Source organism: Diabrotica virgifera, chromosome 5 (assembly GCF_917563875.1).
Source record: "Diabrotica virgifera virgifera chromosome 5, PGI_DIABVI_V3a".
Lineage (NCBI taxonomy): Eukaryota > Metazoa > Arthropoda > Insecta > Coleoptera > Chrysomelidae > Diabrotica > Diabrotica virgifera.
The window spans coordinates 237243895-237271126 of NC_065447.1; the positions used below are offsets into that span (position 1 = coordinate 237243895).

Sequence of the window (27232 nt, forward strand, 5' to 3'; positions counted from 1 at the left end):
ATGTATACATATTTCTTTAAATAACTCTTAAAAGGGTAGAAATAAAAATAAATATACTTTTTATAAAGAAAAAATGTTCATTAAATTTATCTGCAATTAATGGTATACAGCCATCTATAGGAAATTTTTCCTTGTGGGTTTGTCAAAAAGTTTTTATTTTGTAATTAAAAAATGGGCAAAATGAGTACTTCTCGAAGAGCTTAAAATTGAACGAAAAAAAGTTAAACTGCGAGAAGTGGTTCCTGAGATACAACCGGTCAAAGTTGTCCAGCATTTCTGACGAAATTATGTATAAACAACATGATGGTAATATTTGAACTATTATTATTTTATTTCGGCCCTCTTTCTCCATACAAATTTTCATATCTTTAGGATACTCATAACATATTTATATATATTATAATAAAAAAATGATCGGTATTATCGAATAATTTTTTATTTATAATAAATACAAATGACCTGGCCTCTTGAGACTAATCCATGTCGTTTCTTGATGGGATTACAGTAGTTGATACATATAATTTTTATTTTAACAATTTTCTAATTTAATTTAACTAATTAATAATGGTCCTAATCTATTACTAATTCTGAAAATTATAAATTATAAATAATTCTAATAAATAATTCTAATAAACAATTTTAATAAACAATTCTATACAATTTTAATAAACAAAATATAATTTTTAATTTAATTTTTTTTTATTTTAAATTTTATTTATTTTCTTTTGTGAATATAATTTTTATAGTGCTTCCAGTTCTCATTCTCAGATGAGAAATGCCAGCACTATTAATCTAAAAATAGTCAGAAATAATTGAAAGTGTAGCTCTGTTTGACTTGTATAATATTCCCAATGGTATTTCGGTAAGCCTCAGACCCTTAGCCGAAAATAGCCATTGAGTTATAAATTTTAAGTTTTTAGCTTATTTTTTTTGTTTGATTAATAATTTTTTATTTTTGATTTATTTTATTTTAAATTCTATTTAATATCAATTTTTAATTTTTAATTTTTTATTATATAAATAAATATTTTTGGTTAGGTTAAATATTTATTTTAATCCATATTTTTATACATAATTTTAATTTTTTATTTTATAATTTCTTATTCAATTTCAAATAGGTTGGATATTTACTTGATTTCTTCTTCGTCTGATATATAATTCTAATTGTTTCTTTGATATTATGTCCGCTAAATTATTATATAATTCTTCATTTTGTATTATGTTTTCTATATATGCCAACAAGGTATCTTCCCATTCGTTGTAATTCATGTGTATTTGTTTGGCTTTCGCAATTAAATAATATGTGTTCTGGTGTGCCTATTTCTCCACATTCACAGTATTCATCATCTTTTAAATTATGGTATGCACTATACTATGCAGGGTACGGACCGTGCCCTGTAAGGAAATGTATTAATCCTTTTTTTTGGGTTAAAATAATTTGGTATATTTTTTAAATTTGGAATAAAATGATAGAGACGTCTTGCTTTAGTATTATTATCGAATCAAAATTATCATAAATACCAAAAAGTCTAGGTTTAAAAAATAGAATTTTTTTTTTCTGAAAAATGGCTTTGGCAGAGCCCATTAGCCAGACTTGTTTGTGATTGATTGCAGGTTAATAGTCATAAATTTCTTATTTCTTAACATAAGTACATACTAGAATATAATTTTTATAGATAGATACATGTATCTATTAGGTACATTATGTTGCTTTTTTTTATTTTGTTTCTTTAATTATTTTCCTGTGTGTTGTTATTATATATTTTAATTTGTGTTAAACAATTTTTTACTTGTTTTTTTGTTATTTTTCTTTTCTTTTTTTGTTTCTATTTTTTTATTTATTTTTTTTTTGGTATTATTTTATTATGTCTGTTTTATATATTTTTTCTTTTTAATTTTTTCAAACCACATAAAAATAGAATTTCAAAGTGCAAAATAGGTATACCTACGTAAAAAATGGACTATTATAATATACATAAAAAACGTTGGTAGAAAAAAAATTTAAAACAAAATTTAAACAAAAGGTGAACTAACACTAAATCAAATAACCAGATAAGTTACTTATCGTAAAAAAATTAAAAATTAGGCTGCATACTCTCTCAATTATGCAGATGATTATTTCAGCATATTATTTCTATTGTTTTCAGAATATATCAATCAAACACTTGACATCCTTGAATGCTATAGGTATGCATAAAAATTGTAACAATATGAATAAAAAATTTATTAAAATTTAATCGGCTGTATAAAAGTTTTCACGTCAAAGTCGAAGGCATTAGTGGGTTACTTTGGTATAAAAGCTCCTATCTCCATTGGGTGAATTACCATTTGTCTTTGCGATAAATCAAATCAACATCTGAAAATGTTCAAAGTGGTAAGTATTTATGATTATATAAAATATAGATATTTTTATTTCCTTTCACTTCTAACAAAAAATTCATTAACATTAAGAAGTCTAATACCACTGCAAGGTACTTTACTCACCAGATTTAGGTTTGCACTATTTAGTCTTAAGCAAGACAATCCCTCTAAATCCTGGTTCCGGTAGATTTCATGATATTTCACTTTAAGAGGCTATGTTAAGCCTATATTTGAAGTCCATTCTGTAACTACAATCATATTTTTGACTGCACCATTTAATTTGCCGTGAGCTAATACAGAAAAAATAATTTAAGAGAATGCGAAGAGTTACCAGAGACAGGGGTTAATGGAGGATTGTTCTGAAGAAGGCCTTGACTCATAATCAGCTATGATGCCACTGATGGTGATGAATTTCCAACCCTCACTTTCTATATTTTTATTGAAAATTACAGAGTCCGTATTATCGGTAGATTAATTTTCAAGTAACTTTCAGAATTTCTCCGAGATATCTAACCTCTTCCAAGAGTGATATTTTCCACTCATGGTTGGGAGTTAAATTGTTAATTTCTTAACTGCTAAACCTCTTTTTGTCTATTTCCGTTTTAGTGTTTAACATTTTTATTTTTGAACAATCTATTTTATATGAAGTAAAGAATCATTAGTAGTAATCATTAGAAGTAAAGAAGACAATCATTTAATAATACTTCGACGACCGGTTTCGATCTCTACAATATTCAGATCATCTTCAGGTCGGCGTTACAAGTAGTTAAATGATGCCGTTACAAGGGATGCTTTGTAAGTTCATCGATCATCATCATTCTCTTTGCCTTATCCCTATGCGGGGTCGGCTTCCCTAATTGCATTTCTCCACACAATTCTATCTTGGGTCATATTAATGTTAATACCCTTTACCAACATGTCCTGCCTTATCGTCTCCCCCCAGGTCTTCTTTGGTCTTCCTCTTCTACTCCTTCCAGGAATCTGCACTTCAGCTATTCTTCGTATTTTGTGATTAACGTCTCGACGTTGAACATGACCAAACCATCTTAACCTATGCTCTCTCATTTTGGCATCAATTGATGCCACACCTAGACTTCCCCTAATATACTCATTTCTAATTTTATCCTTCTTTGTCACTCCACTCATCCATCTAAGCATTCTCATTTCCGCCACATGCATTCGGTGTTCCTCTTTCTTTTTCACTGCCCAACATTCAGTTCCGTGAATCATAGCCGGTCTTATGGCTGTTTTATAGAATTTTCCCTTCAGCTTCATTGGAATTTTTCTGTCACACAACACACCACTCGTTTCTTTCCACTTCATCCATCCAGCCATAATTCTACTGCATGCATCTCCATCTATTTCTCCATTACTCTGTAATACCGATCCTAGGTACTTAAAACTATTACTTTTCACAATCATTTCACCATCCAAAGATACCATTTTATTTGTAGTAACTACATCTTTAAATGAACATTCCAAATACTCTCTTTTTGTCCTACTAAGTTCTAAACCTTTTTCCTCCAGAGCTTGTCTCCACTGTTCCAGTTTTTGTTCTAAATCTCTTTCACTATTTCCTATTAACACTACATCATCAGCATACATTAGGCACCATGGAATACTACCCTGTAGTTTCGCTGTTATCTGGTCCAAAACTAATGAGAATAAATAAGGACTAAGCATCGAGCCTTGGTGCAATCCTACTTTCACCTGAAATTTATCAGTCTCTCCCACACCTGTCCTAACACTAGTTGTTACTCCCTCATACATATCTCTCACAATCTTTACATATTCGCCAGGGACTCCTTTCTTATTGAGTGCCCACCACAGAACCTCTCGAGGAACTCTATCATATGCTGCCTCAAGATCAATGAATACCATATGAGCGTTGGTCTCTTTATTCCTGTATTTTTCCATCAGTTGCCTTACAATGAAAATTGCATCTGTTGTTGATCTGCCCTGAATAAAGCCAAATTGATTATCGGATATTTCGGTTTCTTCACGTATCCGTCTATCAATTACTCTCTCCCATATTTTAATGGAGTGGCTAAGTAGTTTTATAGCCCTGTAGTTTGTGCATTGTTGTATGTCTCCCTTGTTTTTGTAGACAGGTACTATTATACTGCTTCTCCATTCGTCTGGCATTTGTCCAACTTCCATTGGACAAATGCCAGACGAATGGAGAAGCAGTATATTAGTACCTGTCTACAGTCTACCTTGTAAGTTCATCGGTAACAGGTTTAAACGTCCAGATTATGCTAATATGATAGCTAGGTCGATGTTATCGATGAACTTACAAAGCATCCCTTGTAAGGGCATCATTTAACTACTTGTAACGCCGACCTGAAGATGATCTGAATAGTTTAGAGACCGAAACCGGTCGTCGAAGTATTATTAAATGATTGTGAGTAAGTCTGTGTTTCTTTACTTTATTTAAAATGAACTCACATATGTAACCCATTCAACATTTTAATCTATTTTATATTATTCATCGAATTTTATAATAACTGTAGTGTAATCATTATTTTAAAATGATTTAAATATAGAATTTTTTTTTTATTTCAGGTTATTGTCATCTTCGCCGTTTTGGCCCTAGCTTTTGCTGTACCAAAAGCTCAACCAGTTCCCCAAGTCTTGGCTGCATACAGTGCTCCTGCAGTTGTTAGTAGTTATTCTGCTCTTCCTTATGCTAGCTATGCTCCAGTTTCTTTATCTGGATATAATTCATTGGCTTACACCGCACCAATTGCTTATTATTAAAATGATGATGATTATGTAACCTGTGATAGAGAATATGAACGCCAACGGATTATTGATTAATATTTAATAAAAATTTTGGTTAGATGATAATTTTGTTTTAATTTGTTTTAACCTACCGCTATTTTTTATAATATTTTATGATAATTTTACCGTAAATAAAGAAAAAACTTTTCTCATTGAACCGCATATATGTATACATAGAACTGAAAACTAATAACTGCAAATAATATTAATCGACAAAATATCAGATAAAAAAGTTAAAAGGTTTAAGAGAAGAAAATAACACAAAACTAAACAATTAAATATTTTAAATACTCACCGGAGGGACCGCAGATGTTCGGATACAATTAGCATCTCTTTGCAAAGACAATGACGTCGACTTTGCAAAGTAACAAGACACTTACTCAACACACACACACTACACATGACACTAAGTATCTCATGTTGTGACTGGCTGAATGACATATAGTCCATACCAAAAAAAATATTTTAAAAGACTAGGTTGCTAATAGTCCAAGTAATGACGCTTAAAATAGGACAAAACCTCGCAATTTTTTACAGAATAGATCGATTTGCTTGAAAATTTGAGAATAAGGATCAAAATTTATATGAGGCCGAAAGGCGCTTTTACCATGGGGGTGATTGCCACCCCAACTCATTGAAAAACATTCATTCTAAGCAAAAAACCTTCTATACATTTGTTTGATAAAATTAATAGTTTTCGATTTATTAGCTATCGAAAGTGTTAGTTTTATATCGAAAAAATCAATGTTTTTAATCAGTTTTCTGCTAATAACTCAAAAAGTTTTCCTTTTATCAAAACAACTTTGCTTAATAAAAATGTACCTTTTGAAAAAATAAACAAAACAGTTGTTTTTATTTTCTTTAAGACCAATAGTAATCGAGCTATACTTTATTATATGTTAGCTCTTCTTCGTCAAATGCTAAATATTGTTGTTTCAAACTCAAAAGAAGGGAAAACTATGCATTTTTCGAGGATAACTTGTTCAAACTAATTTAAAATCTATCTACAGAAATTAAAAAAAGTCTCTAGCTCAAAAATTAAGTGACTTATTATCAAAAAAAATGTCAGTCTCTATTTTTTTCAGCGAAAAAGTGATTGAAAACTTCCCTCTACCTACCACCCTAATTAAAATTAGTCATTGACCTTATTTGGTCTTTTATTTTTATGTATTATTAATAGGTTCTAGAGGTTTTAGCGGCTTGGAATGATTAGTTTAAAAAAAATGGAGTTAAAAGTGAATAACGAATTTTTGTAGTTTGGTAAAAAATGCCTTTTTCTTCAGAATAGAAAGATTAGCATCAGAGATACGAAAAAATAAGTAAATCTAAAATTGTAGCTCATTTAATTCCCAAGAAAGGGGTTAGCAAAAATTTTTTCCGTGGCAAAAACTTAGTGAGCTATTGACAATTAAAACTTGAAATAACATGCAAAAACCACCTTTACCAACCCTTTTACAGTCACCTCTTTTTGCGACATGGGATTTTTAAAGGATTTAATATTAATAACCTTATAGATCTTGTAGAGACCTACAAAATTATTTTTTACCAAACTTTCTAGGATAAAAATAAAAAAGTTACGGTTAAAAGATCAATATATTTTTTTGAAAAAAAAAAGGAGAAATTCAATTGGAAGCTTAATAATGTAAGTTAGCGGTGTTTTTAGTCATTGGCTTTATTCATACTTCTTTATTTACGTATTAGTAATACGTAAAGCGAGTTAAAAGCGAATAACGAATTTTTTAGTTTGGTAAAAAATGCAATTGTCTTCATAATAGAAAGATTAGCATCAGATATACGAAAAAATGTTTAAATATGAAATTGTAGATTATTTAAATCCCAAGAACTTGGTTTGAAAAAAATTTGTCGATGGCAAAAATTAAGTGAATCGTAAATGAAGTATAATATCGAAAAAAATTCATTTTTTTCGATATAAAACTAACACTTTCCATAGCGAATAAATCGAAAAATATTAAATTTATAAAAAAAAAAGTATAGAACATCATTTGCTTAAAATGAATATTTTTATCAACTTTTGCGGTCAAAATATAATAAAAAATTTCCTCCCACAAGGTGGGGTGCCAACCACCCCCATGGTAAAAGCGCCAAGGCATCATATAGATTTTGATCCTTGGACTATCCACTACTTATTCTCAAAATTTCAAGCAAATCGATCCATTCTGTAAAAATTGTAAGCTGAAAAGCTTCGGTTCCTGGACTATAATCTTGGCAGTCTGCCTTAGTGATTGCCTGAAAAATATTTGTTTTTTTTATCTTTTGATACTATTCGTTTACTTCTTACAGGTGTTTAATTAAAAATAAACAAAAATATTGTTTTCAATATTATTTATTTATCTTAAAACTAATAATTTCTAATCCATTTTCATCGCATGCCCAAAAACGACAATATCCGGATTAAATCAGTAATAAGCCAGTGGTGCAGAATAAGCCAAAGAACCATATCCAGCGGAGTAAGCAACTGGAGCAGCATAACTGGCAGCAGCGTATGGATATGAGTAACTGCTAACAACAGCTGGTGCGCTGTACGCAGCTAGTACTTGTGGTACTGGTTGAGCCTTTGGTGCGGCGAAAGCTACAGCCAAAATGGCGAATAAGAAAGCGAACTGAAAATAAAACAAATATTAAACAAATGGAATGCAATTTTGCTGTTAACTATGTTGTGAAGAGGAAAGTTCTTTATAAACGTTTTTTATATTTATTTGAAAAACTCATATTAATGACGACCTTTTGGTCATCTTGAAGTCAAGAAATTATCTAATGTGCTACTAAACTATGTAGTCAACTTGGTCTTTGAATGAGTGAACCTGGGATATACTGCTTTTTTAAGATAAGCAAAAAAATCTGTTTCAACTGTATCAGATTTCTAAACAATTCATCCTTCCAATTGTAACGTATATAGCTCAATCTTAGATACTAAAGAAGAAAATGATGTCATATCTTAAAGTGACATAAAGAGCAATGGAACAAGCGATGTATATATTAACGAGAAGGAAGTAAAACGACTGAATGACAAACATAATAAAAATTAATTACATCAGAAATAGCCAGAAAACGACAGTGATTGTTTGTAGGACACATTGCAAGATGACAGGACAAAAGATGGAGTAAGAAAATTATTAAATCCTTACGAGAGACCCCATGTAGGAAAAGGAATCGAAATACACCACCTACAAGGTAGTATGATGTCATAAAAAATATTTCAGTATTAAATTTGAACTGGGAACCTACTTGAGAGTCATGAGCGAAAGTTATATCTAATTTTGGATGATCCATGGCTAAGAGGAAAGTGGATTTTGAGAAAGAATGAACAATAATTTTATAAAGTCAAATAAAAAATGTAAAATATAAAAGCTCAAAATATCGGTATACAAAAAATATTAAAATATTAATTAGTTTACTATTGTAAAATGTGAAGTATAGCAAATGAACAGATAAAAGTAATAATAAATGAGTGAAATGACTTAAGTCGCAAATGTAGATAGATACTTACAATTTTGAACATTTTGAAATGCTGATTTAGTTTATCACAAAGACAAATGGTAATTCTTCCAAGGGAGGCCGTAGCTTTTATACAAAAATTAGCCCACCTATATCGTCAATGTAAATTTCAAATGCGTCCAACAAATTTTAATGAATTTTTTGTTCATATTGTTACAGTTTTTTACTAATCCTTCAAGGATGTTAACAATTTGATTGACATTCTGAAAATCGTTTTAATAATGTTAATATTAGATCCCTGAAAGGAATAGCTACGGCTATATTACAGCAGATTACAGCACTTAAAAAATTACAAAAAACATATATATTTTTAAACGCCTTTCTTTAGTTCAATCGTTTGGGTGAAATGTTTAGACGTTAATTTGACTGCCTTTTCTTCAATGCAAATGAATGAAAATTTGCAGACATATGAATTCGAGGGAACAATACACGAATAGTCAATAATTTTTTTTTAAATTGCTGCCAATTTGAAATTCATGCCAATGTAACAAAACTGATTACTTCTGTTGGCGTGAAAGAAAAGAGAATGATAAAACTCAAAAGCTCCAACAGAAGTAAGGAAAAGAAATAAAACTAATGTGTGTATCGAAATGAAGGGCTTCTACGTTGGGAAGCCTATGTAACAAAATTACTTTTTTGAGTAAAATTATGTAGGGGGAAAATGATAAAATGCAGAGATAGATGGACTGATAATAGAAGTATGGTGAAGTATGAATAGACAGATGCAAACAGATTACTGGGGCTATTTTTGGGGTTGCTGAATACGAATACTCCATTAGAACCAACATCCGGAGCACCTCGTGTCTAGATACACGCCATCTTCGAGTTTCGAGGGATTTAGGCACTAACTTGGTGCACACAGATTACACGAGTGGTTCATGGGGCTACTCAATACGATACACCATCTGAATTGATCCCCGGAGCACCTGGTGCCCACGATTACTGCTAAGGTACATTATTTTCTGGAGTTTCGAAGGTTTTCTGCCTTGAATGCATGCAAATAGATTACTAGGCGGTTTTTGGGGTCGCTGGATATGAATCTTCTTCTTCTTCTTCTTCATATGCAAAGCCACTAATGGATGTTAGCGATCACATTACTATTCCATACCCCCAGAGGCCCTCCAGTAGTTTTAACCCCCCCTTAGAATAACCCAGGTTACTCTGTTGGGACATCTACATTTGTGACTTTCGCCGTCCATGGTATTTTTATATAGAAGCCATATTTCGAATTCTTTTCTAATTTCCGAATTTCGGTTTCTAATTTGTTTACATCCCTCGTTTTGAGTATCCAGCCATCTACGCCATATAGCAGCACCGACCATACGTAGCACTTAGTAAATCTTAGTCTCAGTTGAAGATCGAACTGTGAACAGGTCAGTAACATCGTGAATTTTAGGAAAGCTTGTGGAGCTTGCGCAATGCGACAATTTTCTTCCCTCTCCGATGCCCATTCTTCAAAAACCACATTTCCAGGTATTTAGATTTGCTCATTCTTTCAATGAACTTGGTATTCAGTGTTATGGTGGAGTTTCAAGTAAATCCAAGTTTCTGGAGATGATCATGAATTTGGTCTTTTCGGTACACGAATACGTCATCAGAACTGACACCCGGAACATATGGTGTACAAGGTCACTGCTGAGGCATGTTATATTCTGAAGTGTGGAGGGTTTTTAGGCACCAGGTGACCGGAAGTCGGTTCTGATGGCATATTCTTATTCAGCGACCCCAAAACCGTGCCGGAAACCCTCTAAACTTCAGATGACGTGCCTTAGCAGTGAATCTGGGCACCAGGTTCTCCGGTGATTGGTTCTGATGGCTTATTCGTCTTCAGCGACCCCAAAAACTTTAAGAGTATCAAAATCTGGCCCTTATTATGCTTATTTTGACATATTTATGCACTTTTGGATGCATTTTATGCACTTTAAAATTCAACTATGCATTTCCACCCATTTTCTCTAGTAGATTTTTTTTTGACATGATCATAAGCACAATGCAAAAAGTTGTAACCCTCTAGGTGCTGTATTAAAAATCGATTTATTTTGTTCTAAATGCCCTAGTCTACAATTCCACTTTAACGGCATATAATAGCTTCTATTGTATGTATCGTCAGCAACATTTTTAAAAGGTAAAAGAATGGCCTAGAATTGCCTAATTAATCATCTTAATCAGTTTTTTAATTCACACTGTGTACAACTAAATCAAAACATAATAATTAAAAGTTTACTGCAGTTTCATAAACGATACCGTCTATTATATTTTCCCATATTTATCTAGAAATTCATCGATAATTATTATTTGTCTTAGCTCTGCAACACTTGCTAGTAGGTATAGTTTTGTGAATTATATTTTCAATATCGCCAATAAAAATAATCTTTAAGATTCACATCGGGTGAACGACGAGGCCATTCGATAATACCTAATATATCAATTCATTATCTACGTTTATATTCCGGTCAACTTACGCATCCGAGGCTACAAAAATTACCATCAAGCTGAAAATTGGCAGGATTGTTAAAAATACCATCATAAATGAAATCTAAAAAGTCCTCATAAATCCGACCCCTGCTAAAAATTTTACGCGGGGTCAAAGGTCACCAAATATGGTTTTTAGCGCTTTTCAGCGAAACGGTAAGTTTTATGGTAAAATTAGTGCTAACAAAAAATGTAGACTAGATAATTATCTATAAAAAATGCCTTATTACTTTTTTTCCTGGGAGCCACCGTTTTTGAGATATAACGATTCAAAAAGTGGTAATCGTCATAATATGCGCACACGTTTCCACACCACCTTTGAGGTAGTGTACTTAGCGCGTTTTTTAACGTGGTTTCCCCAGTAGGCCTATTCCACGGATCTGTTATGATTCTGTTTAATTTAAAGCTATTTAATAATTGATATTGGCAAGGGTTAAAAATGATTAAACTTTATATAAAGCGGTATAAATTAAAAAAAAGGGAAATTTATCAAACTGGTTCATAATTTTCTAATACTTCTGCTTCCTTTGTTCTTCTTCTCATTGTTCTTCTTCCTCTTCTTCATCTTCTAGTTCTTCTTCTTCTTGTTCTTCTTCTTCTTCTTGTTCATCCTGGGTGCAAGTAAATTGTCCCAATAATGACACATCGCATGGCTCCTCGATAGAATCAAATGAATCCTCAATTGTTGGTGATTCAACATTGGAGCACGACCGGTTTTGACAATTAGTGCATGCTACCGAACAAAACAGTCCAACTTTTTTGCAACCACATTTAGCGCTACATCCCTTTTTACAGTTGCAAAAAATTGTGTTCAAGAGTTTTTCCGGCGCAGGGGGAAGTAAAGTTTGAATTGGTTCTAATGAACTGTCGACTAATTTCCATCTCCAGTCTTTTGGATCTAGCTGATAACCAAGCCACACTTGAACTTGGTAATATACCCGAAAAAGTTGTTGATGAGCAGCCGCTGAGGTTGGAGGAAGACAAGATAACTGCACTTGTTTTTTGTTTCGAGTACTTTTAAAAAAACATGCATATCGAAACTTATCTAAGCACGTAGTTTTCTTAGGCGCTCCATACATAGAGAGAAGAAAGCTAATTCCGTTGGAAATAACTTCTTGTGGAGTTGAATTAGTTTTTTTTTAAACTTCAGCACATTCAAGTAAATCTTGTTTTTCAAACATTTTACAAACGGTCGTTTTACCCCTCCTGAAAAATGCAGATGTCGTATCACAGCCAGTTATTGCGTGTAAAAATAGTATTAGACCAGGGCGCATCTGTAAAAATATTAGTACATTTGGACGTTGAGAGGTGACTCAAATTTTTTTGCAGAAATTGCTTTAAAATATATCAAATAATAATATTTGAGTTATCCTCCCTCTCAAAAAGGTCCGAACAATTGTTTAAATAATCAAAATGTCAAAAAATTAAGGAAAAATTCGATTTTTTTCTTGGTTTTTTGATTATAACTTTAAAAGCGTTCATTTCCGAGAAAAGTTGTACTGACATAAAAGTTGCGTAATTAAATTTAATACAATATAGAATTGGTTAGAAATTTAAAAAATAGCCACCCTTGTTGCAAAATAGCAATAATTTTGAAAAAAACATACAAAAACAAGTATTAGCATTTTACGTTTTTTAACCACTTATGCTACATTTAGGACCTTCATATTTCACCCTGAGAAACTTTATGATACAGTAAAACAATACTTTAAATTTCATTAAGATTGGTTCAATAGATTTTGCAAAATAAATTTTGCAATTCAGGTTTCGTAAAAAAAATTCATTTTTTCAAAATGTTACAGGACTAAAAATAAAGCAGATAGCAAGTTAAAAATTTTTTTGCTTATAGAAGTATACTGTACCTTTCATTTGCAATTTTGCAAATTTAAAATCGATTAACACCACGGCGTCAGGAAGTTTTTTAAATAAACATTAAATATTGGTGCTACGCGCATGACAGCGGATAGTTTGCTCTGATTGGGCATTCCAATGATCTTTGATAATGACTGATACATTTTAATTTCTATTACATTTCGATATAAATAAATAAATTTGTTTATTGCAAAATAAAAACACATACTCTATCCTTTGAAATAACACTTTTATTATTATTTAACAATAATAAAATTAGTTTGATTTTTGTGGAATTAAAATATTAAAATACAACAAAATATAGAGTAAGATAATAATATATTAGATAATGATTGGAAGAAATTTTGGTGGAAATCAACTTGTGTGAATCGAACACCGCTGTCCTGCGCGTAGCACCAAAAATTATTGTTTATTTCAAAAATTTTCTGACGCCGTAGTAATTAATCGATTTTAATTTTGAAAATTGCAAATGAAAGGTACACTACACTTCTATAAGCAAAAAAAATATCAACTTGCCATCTGCTTTATTTTCAGTCCTGTAATATTTTAAAAAAATGAATTTTTTTTGCGAAAGCTGGATTGCAAAATTTATTTTGCAAAATCTATTGAACCGATCTTAATGAAATTTACAGTATTGTTTTACAGTATCATGAAGTTTTTCTGGGTGAAATATGAAGGTCCTAAGTGTAGCATAAATGGTTGAAAAACGTAAAATGCGAATACTTGTTTTTGTGTGGTTTTTTCGCAATTATTGCTATTTTGCAACTAGGGTCACTATTTTTTAAATTTTTAACCAATTCTATGTTGTAGGAAATTTAATTACGCAACTTTAATGTCAGTACAACTTTTCTCGAAAATGAATACTTTTAAAGTTATAATCAAAAAACGAAAAAAAAATCGAATTTTTTCTTCAATTTTTGACATTTTGATTATTTAAACAATGTTCCGGACCTTTTTGAGAGGAAGGATAACTCAAATATTATTATTTGATTTATTTTCAAGCAATTTCTGCAAAAAAATTTGAGTCACCTCTCAACTTCCATCTCAAAACAGATGCGCCCTAGACTATATATGATTTTGACATTTTGCAAAAGTAGATAAACTTTTCGATGAATATATTTCCGATTGGTGTTGAGCTTTTCCAGGTTAAAAAAAAAGATAGTTTTTTCGATTGGAGTTCTACCAGTGAGTAATACGAGCAAGTGTACATCTTCACCTACAACAACAGTTGTATTTGTTAAATTGAATTGCTCTATGGCTGTTTCAATTATCATTACGTCAAATAATACGCGCAAATACGCGCAAATAAAACAATCCGACAATGACAGTCTCAAGTTTTAATTCCCTAATTACTTAAAGTAAGTAAAATATATGTTTAAAAACATAAGATGTAGATCTTTGAAACACACTCAGTGAACCAAAGATCCAAGGTTATTGGTTTAACGACCAGTCGTACGAAATCAAATAGATGAAATAGAGAATGTGGAAAAATCCCCTTACGAACAATTCACACATCCACCATTTCGGGCTGGGAAAAATTTTTCGAATAGAATCAAAGAATAAGTGCGTAGACTTACGCACCTTCTATGTCTAGGTCTCGAATGTTGTTTTTTGATTAGAATGTGTCTAAAGATATTCAACCTCTTGTCTTTACCGACGAGCCCAGAGAGGTTGAAGAGGGCGAAACACATTTCTAAGAACTGGTGTTTGGATCTTTGATTCTATTCGAAAATTTTTTCCCAGCCCGAAATGGTGGATGTGTGAATTGTTCGTAAGGGGATTTTTCCACATTCTCTATTTTATCTATTTGATTTCGTACGAGTGGTCGTTAAACCAATAACCTTGGATCTTTGGTTCACTGAGTGTGTTTCAAAGATCTACATCTTATGTTTTAAAAAATAAAACAATATTCTGACATTTTTGTTATAACAATGAAAATAACACGAAATACACGATAAAAAAATATAGGTTTAACACGTATTTTCACTCCGGAGTAGTACTCAAGACTAATTAATACCTCGAGGGTGTCATCTACCTGAAGGATTTCGCCACCCAGGAAAATTACGTTGTAATTTGCATAAGTATTTATTAGTACTTAGCAATAAACATTTTGCCTAGAAAGTTGTCTTTCATTAATATGTTCAAACCCTTCGGAGAAGAGAATAGGTAGAGTGATTAGATTAGCTGACGAACGTGTTTATTCCGACAAAACCCATCTTTGCAAATTGAACTAAGGCGCATAAATAAAAAGAATTATTATAAGTTAATACTTTGTTATTTGTTGTATTGTTGTGTATTTTTGTTGGGATTAAGCCGTAAAATTCAAATAATTCTTATTATTTTCGCGTTACATTCACTTTGTAAAGATTTTTTTGTTGGCACTGTAATATAATACAGCTTATGGATTGCATCCCTCGGTAGACCGCAAGCTGTATAGTAGAAACATTATCATATTTATAATCTTATAGTATTATGTGTAATATAAGTTAAGTTGACCGTAGAATATTATGTTTACTTGTATTACAGCTTCAGTGATGTATATACCTGGTGTACTAATACATATATTATGACGATTAGAAGTCTTCCAACTCTTAGGCCGTCCGCACATGAGTCGATCGAAAACAGGTCTCGAGGTTCGCGCGTCTTGCTCGTCTTGTACGAACCCTGCGGCACAAGCGATTGCTCTCCGCGCACTAGTCGATTCAGTTTGCTCACATCTTTTTTATTTATCAACCCAAACGACTATTTAGATCTGTAAAAAGTACGGTATTGTTACATTTTTAGTATCATTTGTATACAATGAACATTATACAATTGAGGGTTCTATTTCCCCAACGAATTTTATAATAAACACCTAGAAACAAAAGTTCAATGTTTTCAGAATTTTATATTACAAACAATATATTTCCACAAAGTTAGTAGGTAGTACTACAATCAATGAACATAATATGCACCGATCTTTAAATAAAAGTAAAATTTCATTCAGCGCAAAAAACAACAAAAAACGAAGGAAACAAATAAAATAAACTACCTATTATGACTAAAAACGTGCGTCTCACTCGAACTTTCTCGTGCACTACGGATCGCAAGAGACGAGAGTCGTACAAGCCGAGGAGATTTTGCAATCGTAAACGCCTCGTGTACGGAGCCCAATACCACAACGAAGGAACTTGAGTGGCAGGGAGAAATCTACGCGATTTGAATCGAGCCGAGTGCTTCGAGCGTCGCTCCATGTGCGGACGGGCTTTGAATCGTTATATCTCAAAAACAGTGCCTCTTAGGAAAAAAACTATTAAAATATTTTTTACAGATAATTATCTAATCTACATTTTTTGTTAGAACTAATTTTACGATAAAACTTACCGTTTCGCTGAAAATCGCTAAAAACCATATTTGGTGACCTTTGACCCCACGTAAATTTTGTAGCAGGGGTCGGATTTATGAAGACTTTTTAGATTTCATTTATGATGGTATTTTGAACAATCCTGCCAATTTTCAGCTTGATGGTAATTATTGTAGCCTCACTCCTATTTTTTAGACTAACTAGACCGGTCTATTAGTTGTAAGGTATGCTATTATCCAAAATAAAAGTAAGTCTAAATTGAAGCGCTCAGAGCAACAGTGGCCTAAACTACAATCCACAATTTCACTAAAACGCTTTTATTATACAGTGTGTCCACAGTGTTATTTTCAATTTTAGCGAAAAATGTCATTCTTGATAAAAAGTTTTGCTTGTTCTAAAATGCCATAAAATGAAATAAAATTCAAGTTTTTCAAATCCTGCTTAATTTTGTAGCCAATTTTATGTAAATCCTTATAAATTTTTGCACTAAGTCCGAAATTGTAACAATAATCTAGTGTTGCCAAGCCACAATGTAGCTTAGTAACTGTCAACTCCGATAAATAATTTGTGAATTGTAATTTTTTTCGACCATGTTAAGCGTTAATAAAGAATTTATCTTGTGATAAATTTCATTATTAAAATTATTGGATTAATAATTATTTAATTAATAAATAATTTGATGATTCAAGGAGAACCACAAAATCTGATTTTATAATTCAGAGAAGCGAAAGGGTTGTTCTCCCAAGTTATTATTGTTACAATTTCGAACTTAGTGCAAAAATTTATAGGGATTTACATAAAATTGGCTATAAAATTAAGCAAGATTTGAAAAACTTGAATTTTATTTCATTTTATGAGGTTTTAGAACAAGCAAAACTTTTTATCCAGAATGACATTTTTCGCTAAAATTGAAAATAAAAAAGTTTTTCCTCTTGGGCACCCCATCCGTGGACACACTGTATTAAAGCTATCCATTATTTAAGGGAGCCACATTGGCTAGGGAGCATTGGTTGCTTGAGCCACTCTTCCACGCTAATTATGGGTTGTGGGTTAGGCCACTTTTGCTCTGAGCGCCTCAATTCAAAAATTGACCTATCTCTGCATTTCTTTCTAATTTCCCACAATTCTGAAATATTTAAGGGGGTTTCTTTTTAAATGAACACATGCCATTGTATAACATATGAACACAATGTATATTCATAGCCCTATCTATTTACTTTTTTCTTTCTTCTTTCGTCCATTAATTTCAGGATCTCATCAATTATCCAGGATCTTTTCTGATCCACATTTTAAAGTTATAGTATTTCTCTGTTTACAGTTTCGTAAGACCTTGACTGTTTTATCTGTTTTTCTTCAACCCCTGTTCCGTTTTACACATTACATCAAGCGTTACTAAGCATATCCATAACTTGACCAGAATATATCTTACATCTTCTCATTTAAGAAGAATATACCCTGTGCTTTTCTTATTGAGATTTAAAGGTGTTGTTCTTTACAAACCTTGATGTTACGCAGCCTGGTTATTTGTCGTCTTTCCACGACTTTAGGATTTTTCCATTATTAGCTGAATAATGTTATATCTGACGTGTCTGAATGTATATGTCCAGGATTAGATTTTTCTACAATATGCACTCTAGATTAGATATGCACTTTATAGTCTAGGCGCCAGAGGGGTCACCGTGTCCTTTTCAATTCTGATGGACAAACTCAACGGTTTCTTATGGATTTTTGGCTGCTGATTACGAATTTCGAGGGTGGATTTCGATCCGAGTGGTCAAAAAATTGTTATAAAAAATTTAATTGTTTATAAATTGTTTATAAGGCTCTGGATCATAAACCAAAAGAGATAATAAATAATGTTTCAAATAAAATTTTTTCGTTAATAAAAAACAAAGAAAAAAACGTTTACTAAACTTAAATCAAACAGTTAGAACTCAAGATATTTTAAAATTAGTGCACAATGCAAATTGCAAATTGCAAAATAAGTATTTTTCGAAGCTTTATCGATCGTAACTCAGTTTCTACGCATGCAAATGAGCCCTAAGAAGAAGCTTCGTTAATAGGCTTTCAAACAAAGTTTGTTAAATTAAAAATAATATCATTTATTAATTTTATTTCCTTTACTCGGATTTGAGTACTGAAAGTTCCTCTTCTGTCCGTTTTTCCTAGACGAATGAAAGCGAAATGTGATCGTTTCCCTTTCGTTTTCTATATTCGTCGTCTGCTGTCTTATTAATTGAAAAAGTCGCAGATTAAGGATGTACCAGTAAGAACTTTCAAACACGAAAAATCTCAGTTTTAAAATACTATCTACCATTTTAATTTATTAAATTGGTGGATTCTGCCTCTGAGATTCTTCAATTTTTTAGTAGATGTCGCTGTATCGCGTCTGATGGGAAATTTGAATTATTTTTCAGATTCCCTTTAAAATGATGGTGGAGCTGTTTTTCGGTTCAGAGGTGGGCACACTTTCGAAAGCTACTGATGACGCCTGAAAGGGTAGAAACAGTGCCTGTCTAGCTGGTGTGCAACCCTCTGAATCGAAACCAAGCAAAACCATCATTTATTATTTTTATTTCCTTTACTCGGATTTGAGTACTGAAAGTTACTCTGCTGTCCGTTTTTCCTAGACGAATGAAAGCGAAATGTGATCGTTTCCCTTTCGTTTTCTATATTCGTCGTCTGCTCTCTTATTAATTGAAAAAGTCGCAGATTAAGGATGTACCAGTAAGAACTTTCAAACACGAAAAATCTCAGTTTTAAAATACTATTTGCCATTTTAATTTATTAAATTGGTGGATTCTGCATCTGAGATTCTTCAATTTTTTTGTTAAATTACTTTATCTTCATTTGTTTTAAAGTTATACCAGTTTGAATTTATAATTTTCTTAAAAAAATTGTACATTAATTTGTTTATAAGGGTTTCAAGTAAATTTGAGCTGTAAACATTTATACTTTAATTAACAATAATAATAGGAAAACTCAAAAGGAATATTTTGAGCTTCTTAAAATGTTCGTAAGTTTGTTTTTCGTCAAGATATCAATATTTTAATGGCGCGCTGTGAGGAGCAAAATCGGCTCACAGTAAAATATGTAAGTATTTTTCGACGCTTTATCGATCGTAACTCGGCTTCTACGCATGCAAATACGCCAATATGTAATATCTATATAAAAATAAATCGAGTTCTTTTATAGCATCATCATTGCATATAAGACGAGCATTTATGCTGTGGCGGCATACACACAATTTACGTGTCTTGATGATGTTGCAAAAGAACTAGATCCACTTTATATGGATATCATATAGATAATTAGACTCTGAGACCCCAGAAAGTTTTAGTTTTACTGCCTATAAGAACAGACTTAGTACCACCATGTTACTGTAAAATTTGCTCTAAGGACTTATGCAGAAGTAAAAAAGCTGAGATTCTCTATATATCGCGATGCAGATGCATAAAAGATAATGTTTGTAAAAATAGTATTAATAAATAATATCAACTTACTGTTTAGTTATATTTCTGAAATATTAGTTTTTAATGTTTTTTTCTCATTTAGTACAAAAAATAGAAGACAAAGTAAATAGAATGAAAGGTGTTACTAGGTACAGTATGACGATTTGATGATTTAACTATAAGAATTATAGGATAAAATTTAATTAGGATCTTCAAAAATGAAAAATGAACATAACGTATATATACATAGATATTATAATTTGCATCGAGAAGTTAGCGCGTGAACCTTTACGCGGTGAGCGAATCTCGCGCCTCAGAGCGCGCTATTAAAATATTAGACTAGTAAGGATCTGTTTTTAGGTGGATGTGAGAGGTGGCATTTAGATTTTTGCGGATAAAGTTAGGTGATAACTTCGTTAATAATAATTGATTTATGCTCCTTCTCAAATATGCTCGGAACATTAATAAAAAAAATAAAATATTTAAAAATTTCAAAAAATTTAATATTTTTTCTAATTTTTTTGCTTTTAACTTTAAAACGATTCATTTTGGAAAAAAGTCGTATAGGAATAAAACAAAGATAATTGAATTTTCTATCAGATGCGGTTACTTAAAAATGTCTTAATTTATCACCCTTGCTGCAAAATATCAATAAATATAAAATAAGGGGGCAAAACAAGCCTGTCTTTATTCAATGATTTTCCATCACTTAGGATACACTTGGAACCTTACTAATTCGCCTAGAAAATTTCTGTAATATGCTAAAACGGTACACCAAACATTAAAATTTACTTACTAGATTTTGAATAATAATTTTGCAATCTAAACTTTTTTTAAAAAATTAAAATTATTTAAAATCTTGCACAACAAAAACTAGAACATATAAAGACTTGTCAATTTTTTACATATAAAGAAGCACTCCACCTATCTCATACACTTTACAGAATTGAAATCGGATTGTTTAAGCAGCCTCAGCAATGTTTTAATATTATAAACAATTTTTTGGCTTATAAACAAATTAGTGCTTTGGCCAGAAGGGGGTCCTACGGGCTCCTTTATTTAGATGGACTTATCCAAGACTTTTATGTATTTTTTGACACGTAGAACACGATTTTTTGGGTAACAGTTGATCCGGATGTCGATAAGATTGTTATAAACAAAGAACTTGAGGAATTACATAACATCGATTTTTCGCAAAATAAAATATTTTTTGTATTTCTTGGGTAATTCTAAGCAAAAAATGTTCTTACAAGTTTTTTCGTAGGATGCATAGTTTTCGAGATAAACGCAGTGAAACTTTCAGAAAATCGAAAAATTGCAATTTTTGAACGCGAATAAGTTTTGATTAAAAAATAAAATAGCAATTCTGCTGAAAGCATTTGAAAGTCTAAGTCAAATTATACCGGTTTTAATTATTTGTATTGCTAAAAATTAATTTTTTTATTATTAAACAAAGCTATTTGTTTATAAGCCAAAAAATTGTTTATAAGTTTAAAACATTGCTGAGACCCCTTAAATAATCCGATTTTAATTCTGTAAAGTGTATTAGATAGGTAAAGCACCTCTTTATATGTAAAAAAATTAGACAACTTCTAAATGGTCTACTTTTTGTTCAGAAAGATTTTAAAAAATTTGAACTTTTTTAAAAACATTTAGATTGCAAATTTATTATGCAAAATCTATTAGGTCGATTTTAATGAAATTTGGTGCACGGTTTAAGTATATTACAAAGAATTTCCTAAGCGAATTACTAAGGTTTTAAGTGCCACCAAAGTGGTTAAAAACATTAAATAACAACAGCTATTTTGCCCTCTTATTTTGTATTTATTGCTTTATTGCAGAAAAGGTAATACGTAAAGACATTTTTGACCAATCGTATATCATACAAAATTCAATTATCTTTATTTTATATCTGTACGACTTTGTTCCAAAACGAATCGTTTTAAAGTTGTAAGCAAAGAAAGCAAAAAAAAGTCAATGTTTTTCGAAATTTTTAAATTTTTTTATTTTTTTATTTATGTTCCGGGCATATTTGAGAAGGAGAATAAGTCAATTATAATTACTGAAGGTATCACCTAACTTTATCTGCAAAAATCCGAATGCCACCTCTCACATCCAAAAATAAATCTTTTTTCACAGATCCTTACTGGTCTATATGGATATCTTGGCCAAAAATAAACATACGAACATTTTTTTTAAGCTCAAAATGTTCCTTTTGAGTTCTTCTATCATTATTATTATTAATTAAAGTATAAATGTTTATAGCTCAAATTTGTTTGAAACCCTTATAAACAAATTAACAAATTAATGTACAAATTGTTTAAGAAAATTTTCACTTCAATCGGATATAACTTTAAAACAAATGAAGACAAAGTAATTTAGCAAACTTTGTTTGAAAGCATATTTATTAAACTTTAAACTTAGATCTTCTAAGGCCCATTTGCATGCGTAGAAACCGAGTTACGATTGATAAAGCTTCGGAAACAACGTCAAAAAAACTGTCAAAGTGTTTAGACAAATTTAAGAGTTCCTCGGGAAAATTTGTAGATTTAGTTAGTTCTAAAGTCTTTTTTCATTCAACTCAAATCGATTGTGAAGTATTAAAGTGTGTTTCAAGAGATTCTACAGAGTGTTTAGCCGATTTTGTTTGTTTTTCCGTATATTTTAAGTTTTGTTATTTGACAACTGTACTGTAAGTAGAAATTTTTTTATACAGTGCTAGTCAAAAGTCCGTACCCCCCTCTTATCTTTTGAACGGCTATACCTATAATAGTGAAATTTGGAGAGAGGAAATAAACGGACGTAAGCTTCTTAACTAGTCATGAGAGGTGACGTAATAGTGACAGATTACGTTACAGAGCCACTGTGACCGATAATTTTAAATGGGACCTTATGGCAAGTGATACCTCGTTTGAAAGGTATTCAAAATACCTATTCAGTCATACTAATTTTTTTGGGTTTAAGTTGATTTTGATTTTGGTGAATATATTAAATAAATATAATATTGTAGTTTCGCATTTAATTAATAAAAATTCAAATGTCCGCCTATGGTTTTTTTGTCAAAAAAATTGACTTTTTCAATTCTCTAGTAGTTTTTATGTCAACGTAAACCTTTTTGACAAGTAATCATAGGCGGAATTTTTAATTTTTATTAATTAAATGCGAAACTACAATTTTATATTTATTTATTTATTTATCAAAATTAGCTTAAATTCAAACAAAATTAGTATGACTGAATAGGTATTTTCAATACCTTTCAAACGATGTATCACTTGCCATAAGGTCTCATTTAAAATTATCTGTCACAGTGGCGCTGTAAAGTCATCTGTCACTATTACGTCACTTGTCATGACTAGTTAAGAAGCTTACGTCCGTTTATTTCCTCCCTCCAAATTTCACTATTATAGGTATAACCGTTCAAAAGATACGAGGGGGGGTACGGACTTTTGACTAGCACTGTATACTTATATTTGAACGTCGCTCGTGCCCCGGGATGTCCGTGGGCAAAAATGGAAAGGATCCACCAGATCCTGGTGTAGAAAATATTGGGTTCACAGATGAGAGCGTTATAATTATGCAGACAAATGATTTAAATCAGAATAATTCTCATAGTGAATGTTTAAATGATACTAGTAAAAGTACTAATGATACCATAAACTTGACATCTACTTCAAATAAAACAAATACTATTCAAAAAAGTCAGGAATTTAATTCATCTAATCGATTTAGTTTAAATGATACTGGTCCGTTTTTTATATTTGTTCAACACATAAATTTGAGTATCGGTCGTTTGCATCCAATGAAACTTGGAGAAAAACTACTTTCGCTATCTAGTTATGATAAACATATTATTGAAATTGTTAGTGTAGGTAAAAATCGCATTAAAATTCAAGTCAATTCAGGTGCTGTTGCGAATAAATTAGTAGTTGAAGATTTTTTCGGAAAAAATAACCTAATTGCATATATTCCAAATTATTTAACGGAAAAAAGGGTCTCGTTCGCGGAGTGGACACTACTCTAACTGAGAGTGCACTACTTAATACTATTAAATCTAATATTCCAATAAAAAAAGTTCATAGAATGACTAGAATAGTTCAAAGTGACGGTGTATCAGAAAGAGTTCCTAGAAAAATGGTTATTATTAGAAGAAGACTAAGTCGTTCTAAGAAGACTAAGAAGACTATTTCGTTCGTTGCAATTCGGGACTGCACGCTGGGGTTTGTTTTGGTTGGATCAGGGAGAGCAGCATATGTGCCTCCTGATGAGAGACTAATAAGTTTCGAAACCGGTAGAGGTGCTTGCAGCACTCTCTGATTGGACTGGAATATGGTTCGGCTGTATTTTCGTTTTGCAACGAAATTGAAAATGGTTATTCATTTTTGGTTATTATTAGCTTTGAAGGTAAATTAATTCCCCAGTATATTTACATCAACAAAGTTAGGTGTCCAGTTGAAATATATGTTAGTCCTGTTATGCAATGTTTCAACTGTCTTCGTTATGGCCATTCAACGACTCAATGCAAGTCAAAAAAAAGATGTAAGTAGTGCGGTAATGAAGGCAACACTGATTGTCCCGATAAATGTACTACATTTTGCGTTTATTGTAAAAATAGTAGCCACGAGTCAGTTTATAAAGAATGTCCCGAATATTTAAAACAAAAAAAGACTAAAGAAGCTATGGCTAACTTAAATATTTCATTTAAAGAAGCCGAAAAAGCTCTTGAAAATCCATATTATTCCAGTTTAGTCCAAAAAAATAAATTTGCACCTTTAATGACCTGTGACACAGACTTTCCTCCATTAAAAAGCTCCTCCCCTAAACCCTCGAATTCCACCACTACTTATAAAAATAATAATCATCTGAATATAGCCCCCCCTAACGATAACCCCCCCAAAAAAAGGAAGACTACTGATACAACTCCTAATTTTCCTCCTGTGCGTAGGGAATACCCGACCAGTTTCTGTTCGGGATCTGTATTTCAATTTGGAAACCATGAGCCCCGTAATGAATTTGATATATTTATAGGCCAGCTCAGTGCTTCACTCAAAAATTTAATCAAACAGAGTATCCTTGACTATTGTAATTCTTCATCAAATGTAGAAACTAATTTTAAAAATTACGAAATTGAATTGACTGGACAAACTGGGATAATTTTAGAAACAACGTAGAAAGTGCCTTCAGACACGAACCAAATAAAAACCAAACAAACGAAATGATTTTCTTTTTATTAGATTCTATTACTGATGCAGCCAACAAATCTTTCAAAATTATCAAACCGTCAGTCAAATCTTTCAAATCGCCACCATGGTGGGATGATGAATGCCTCACTGCTTCTAACGCTAGAAAAAATTCCTTTAAAATTTATAAATCTAATCTCACCCTTTCAAACTTCATGGAATATAAGAAGAATGAAGCTATATGTAAACGAACTTTCCGCTCAAAAGCTAAATCTAGTTGGGCTCGGTTTTGTTCCTCACTTACTAGGCAAACTTCACCTTCAGAGCTTTGGAAAAGGGTAAACAAAATTCAAGGTAACAAAAAGTACACCGCTAATGATGAATGTATGGTAGAAAGGCTCTTTACAAAAATCTCTCCGGATTATGTCCATTTACCACTATTTATGCCGAGCATCTCTACTAATGACCACTTTTTACTAACCCCCATTTCAGCTGACGAACTTAAAGCAAATATCAAGAGTTCTAAAAATACAGCCCCTGGTATTGACGGCATTAACTATAGTATGCTATTAAACCTACCTGCAATTTCTATATATTATTTGTGCAAAATATACAACAATATTCTACTTAAAGGAGATCATTGTGACGCCCTCAAACAATGCCTGGTTATTCCTATACCCAAACTAAACCAGCGTACCGACTTAAGGCCTATCTCTCTCATGTCCTGTTTGCTTAAAACATTTGAACGAGTTATGAAAAGCAGATTAGAATGGTGGTGTGAGAACAAAAATATATTTCCAGTGTCTCAGTATGGCTTTCGTAGGAACAAGGGAACTATTGATTGTGTTTCTCAATTAACAACTGATATTAAATTATCATATTCAAATAATAATTATCTATCTGCCATTTTTCTTGATATTTCTGGGGCTTATGACAACGTCAATTTAAATCTATTGTTCGAAAAACTGAAGCACATAGGTATTCCAACTTTGTGTGCTTATGTATTAGTAAACCTATTCCTTAATAGACAGGTATTTATTAGATGTAATGATAGATTGATTGGCCCAAGAGTAGTGCATCAAGGTTTACCACAAGGATCAGTCCTCAGTCCCTTGTTGTTTAATCTATACACTCTACATCTCCACAGTATAGGAATTAGATGCAGTATATTACAATATGCAGATGATTTCTGCTTTTACAATGTGAATAAGTTGTACCAACAAAGTATTAATTCAACTAAGATGGTACTGGGTGATGCAAGAGAGTATTTTTTTAAACAAGGATTTGACCTTACTGCAAATAAATCAGCGGTGGTGTTTTTTACGCGACATCGCTTACCTGTTATGACCAGCATCATGATTAACAACCTAAGTATACCCGTTCATAAGCACTACACTTATCTTGGTATTACATTGGACACCAAGTTAACATGGGATGAACACATTAATAAGTGCTTAATAAAATGTGAGAAAAGTTTAAATATTCTTAAAGTAGTTAATCGCTATCGATGGGGTGCTGACCCTAAAATTAATTTAATGTTTTATCGTGCATATACCAGATCCATTCTCGACTATGGAAGCATTCTATATGGATCTGCCACAAACAGTCGCCTTAAAAAACTAGATCGCATTCAATATAAGGCTCTGCGGTTAGTTCTAGGTGCGCTCAAGTCTACGCCTATAGAGAATCTTTTAGCTGAATCCATGGAGCCTCCTTTACATTTAAGACGACTATTTTTGGCTGAAAAATTTTTTCTTAAATGCCAATCTTACAACCAAACTGAACTACTACAAAAAATATGTGACATCTCTGTTTCTAATCTTGTCGACAATTGGTGGCACAACAGGAATTCTCCTATTTTAGCAGTGGCATACTCGAACGTTTCTCAGCACCTAAACAGTCCAGGTGAATTAACTTTCTTTAAATCGAGTTTTAATATATCTTATGCCAATGTTAATGTTTGGTTCCCAAGTTTTGACAGTGAGAATCCAGTTGACTTTCAGCAACATATAGCCAAGCTTGATAATCCATGCAGGATTTTCACGGATGGTTCAAAATCAAGATTGGGAGTTGGATGTGCTGTATATATTCCGGATCACCAAGAATCCTTGATGTTCAAGTTAGATAAACAATGTTCCATATACTCTGCAGAAATGTTCGCGATTTATCAAGCTCTAGAATGGGCTGTCAACAAAAAAATTTCTAACAAGCAAGTTGTAATTATGTCAGATTCAAGATCTTCGTTATTAGCTCTA

General features: G+C 31.8%; 1 protein-coding gene across 1 annotated transcript; it reads right to left on the reverse strand.

Annotated features, from left to right (window-relative positions):
- Positions 1 to 7473: 7473 nt before the first annotated feature.
- Positions 7474 to 8734, reverse strand: LOC114332360 (pupal cuticle protein C1B-like). The gene is made up of 2 exons (XM_028282146.1): positions 8654 to 8734; positions 7474 to 7766 (listed from the first exon to the last, which is right to left on the reverse strand). The coding sequence occupies exons 1-2, from the start codon at positions 8663 to 8665 to the stop codon at positions 7563 to 7565; spliced, it is 216 nt and encodes a 71-aa protein (XP_028137947.1). The 5' UTR covers positions 8666 to 8734; the 3' UTR covers positions 7474 to 7562.
- Between the last annotated feature and the right edge of the window lie 18498 nt (positions 8735 to 27232).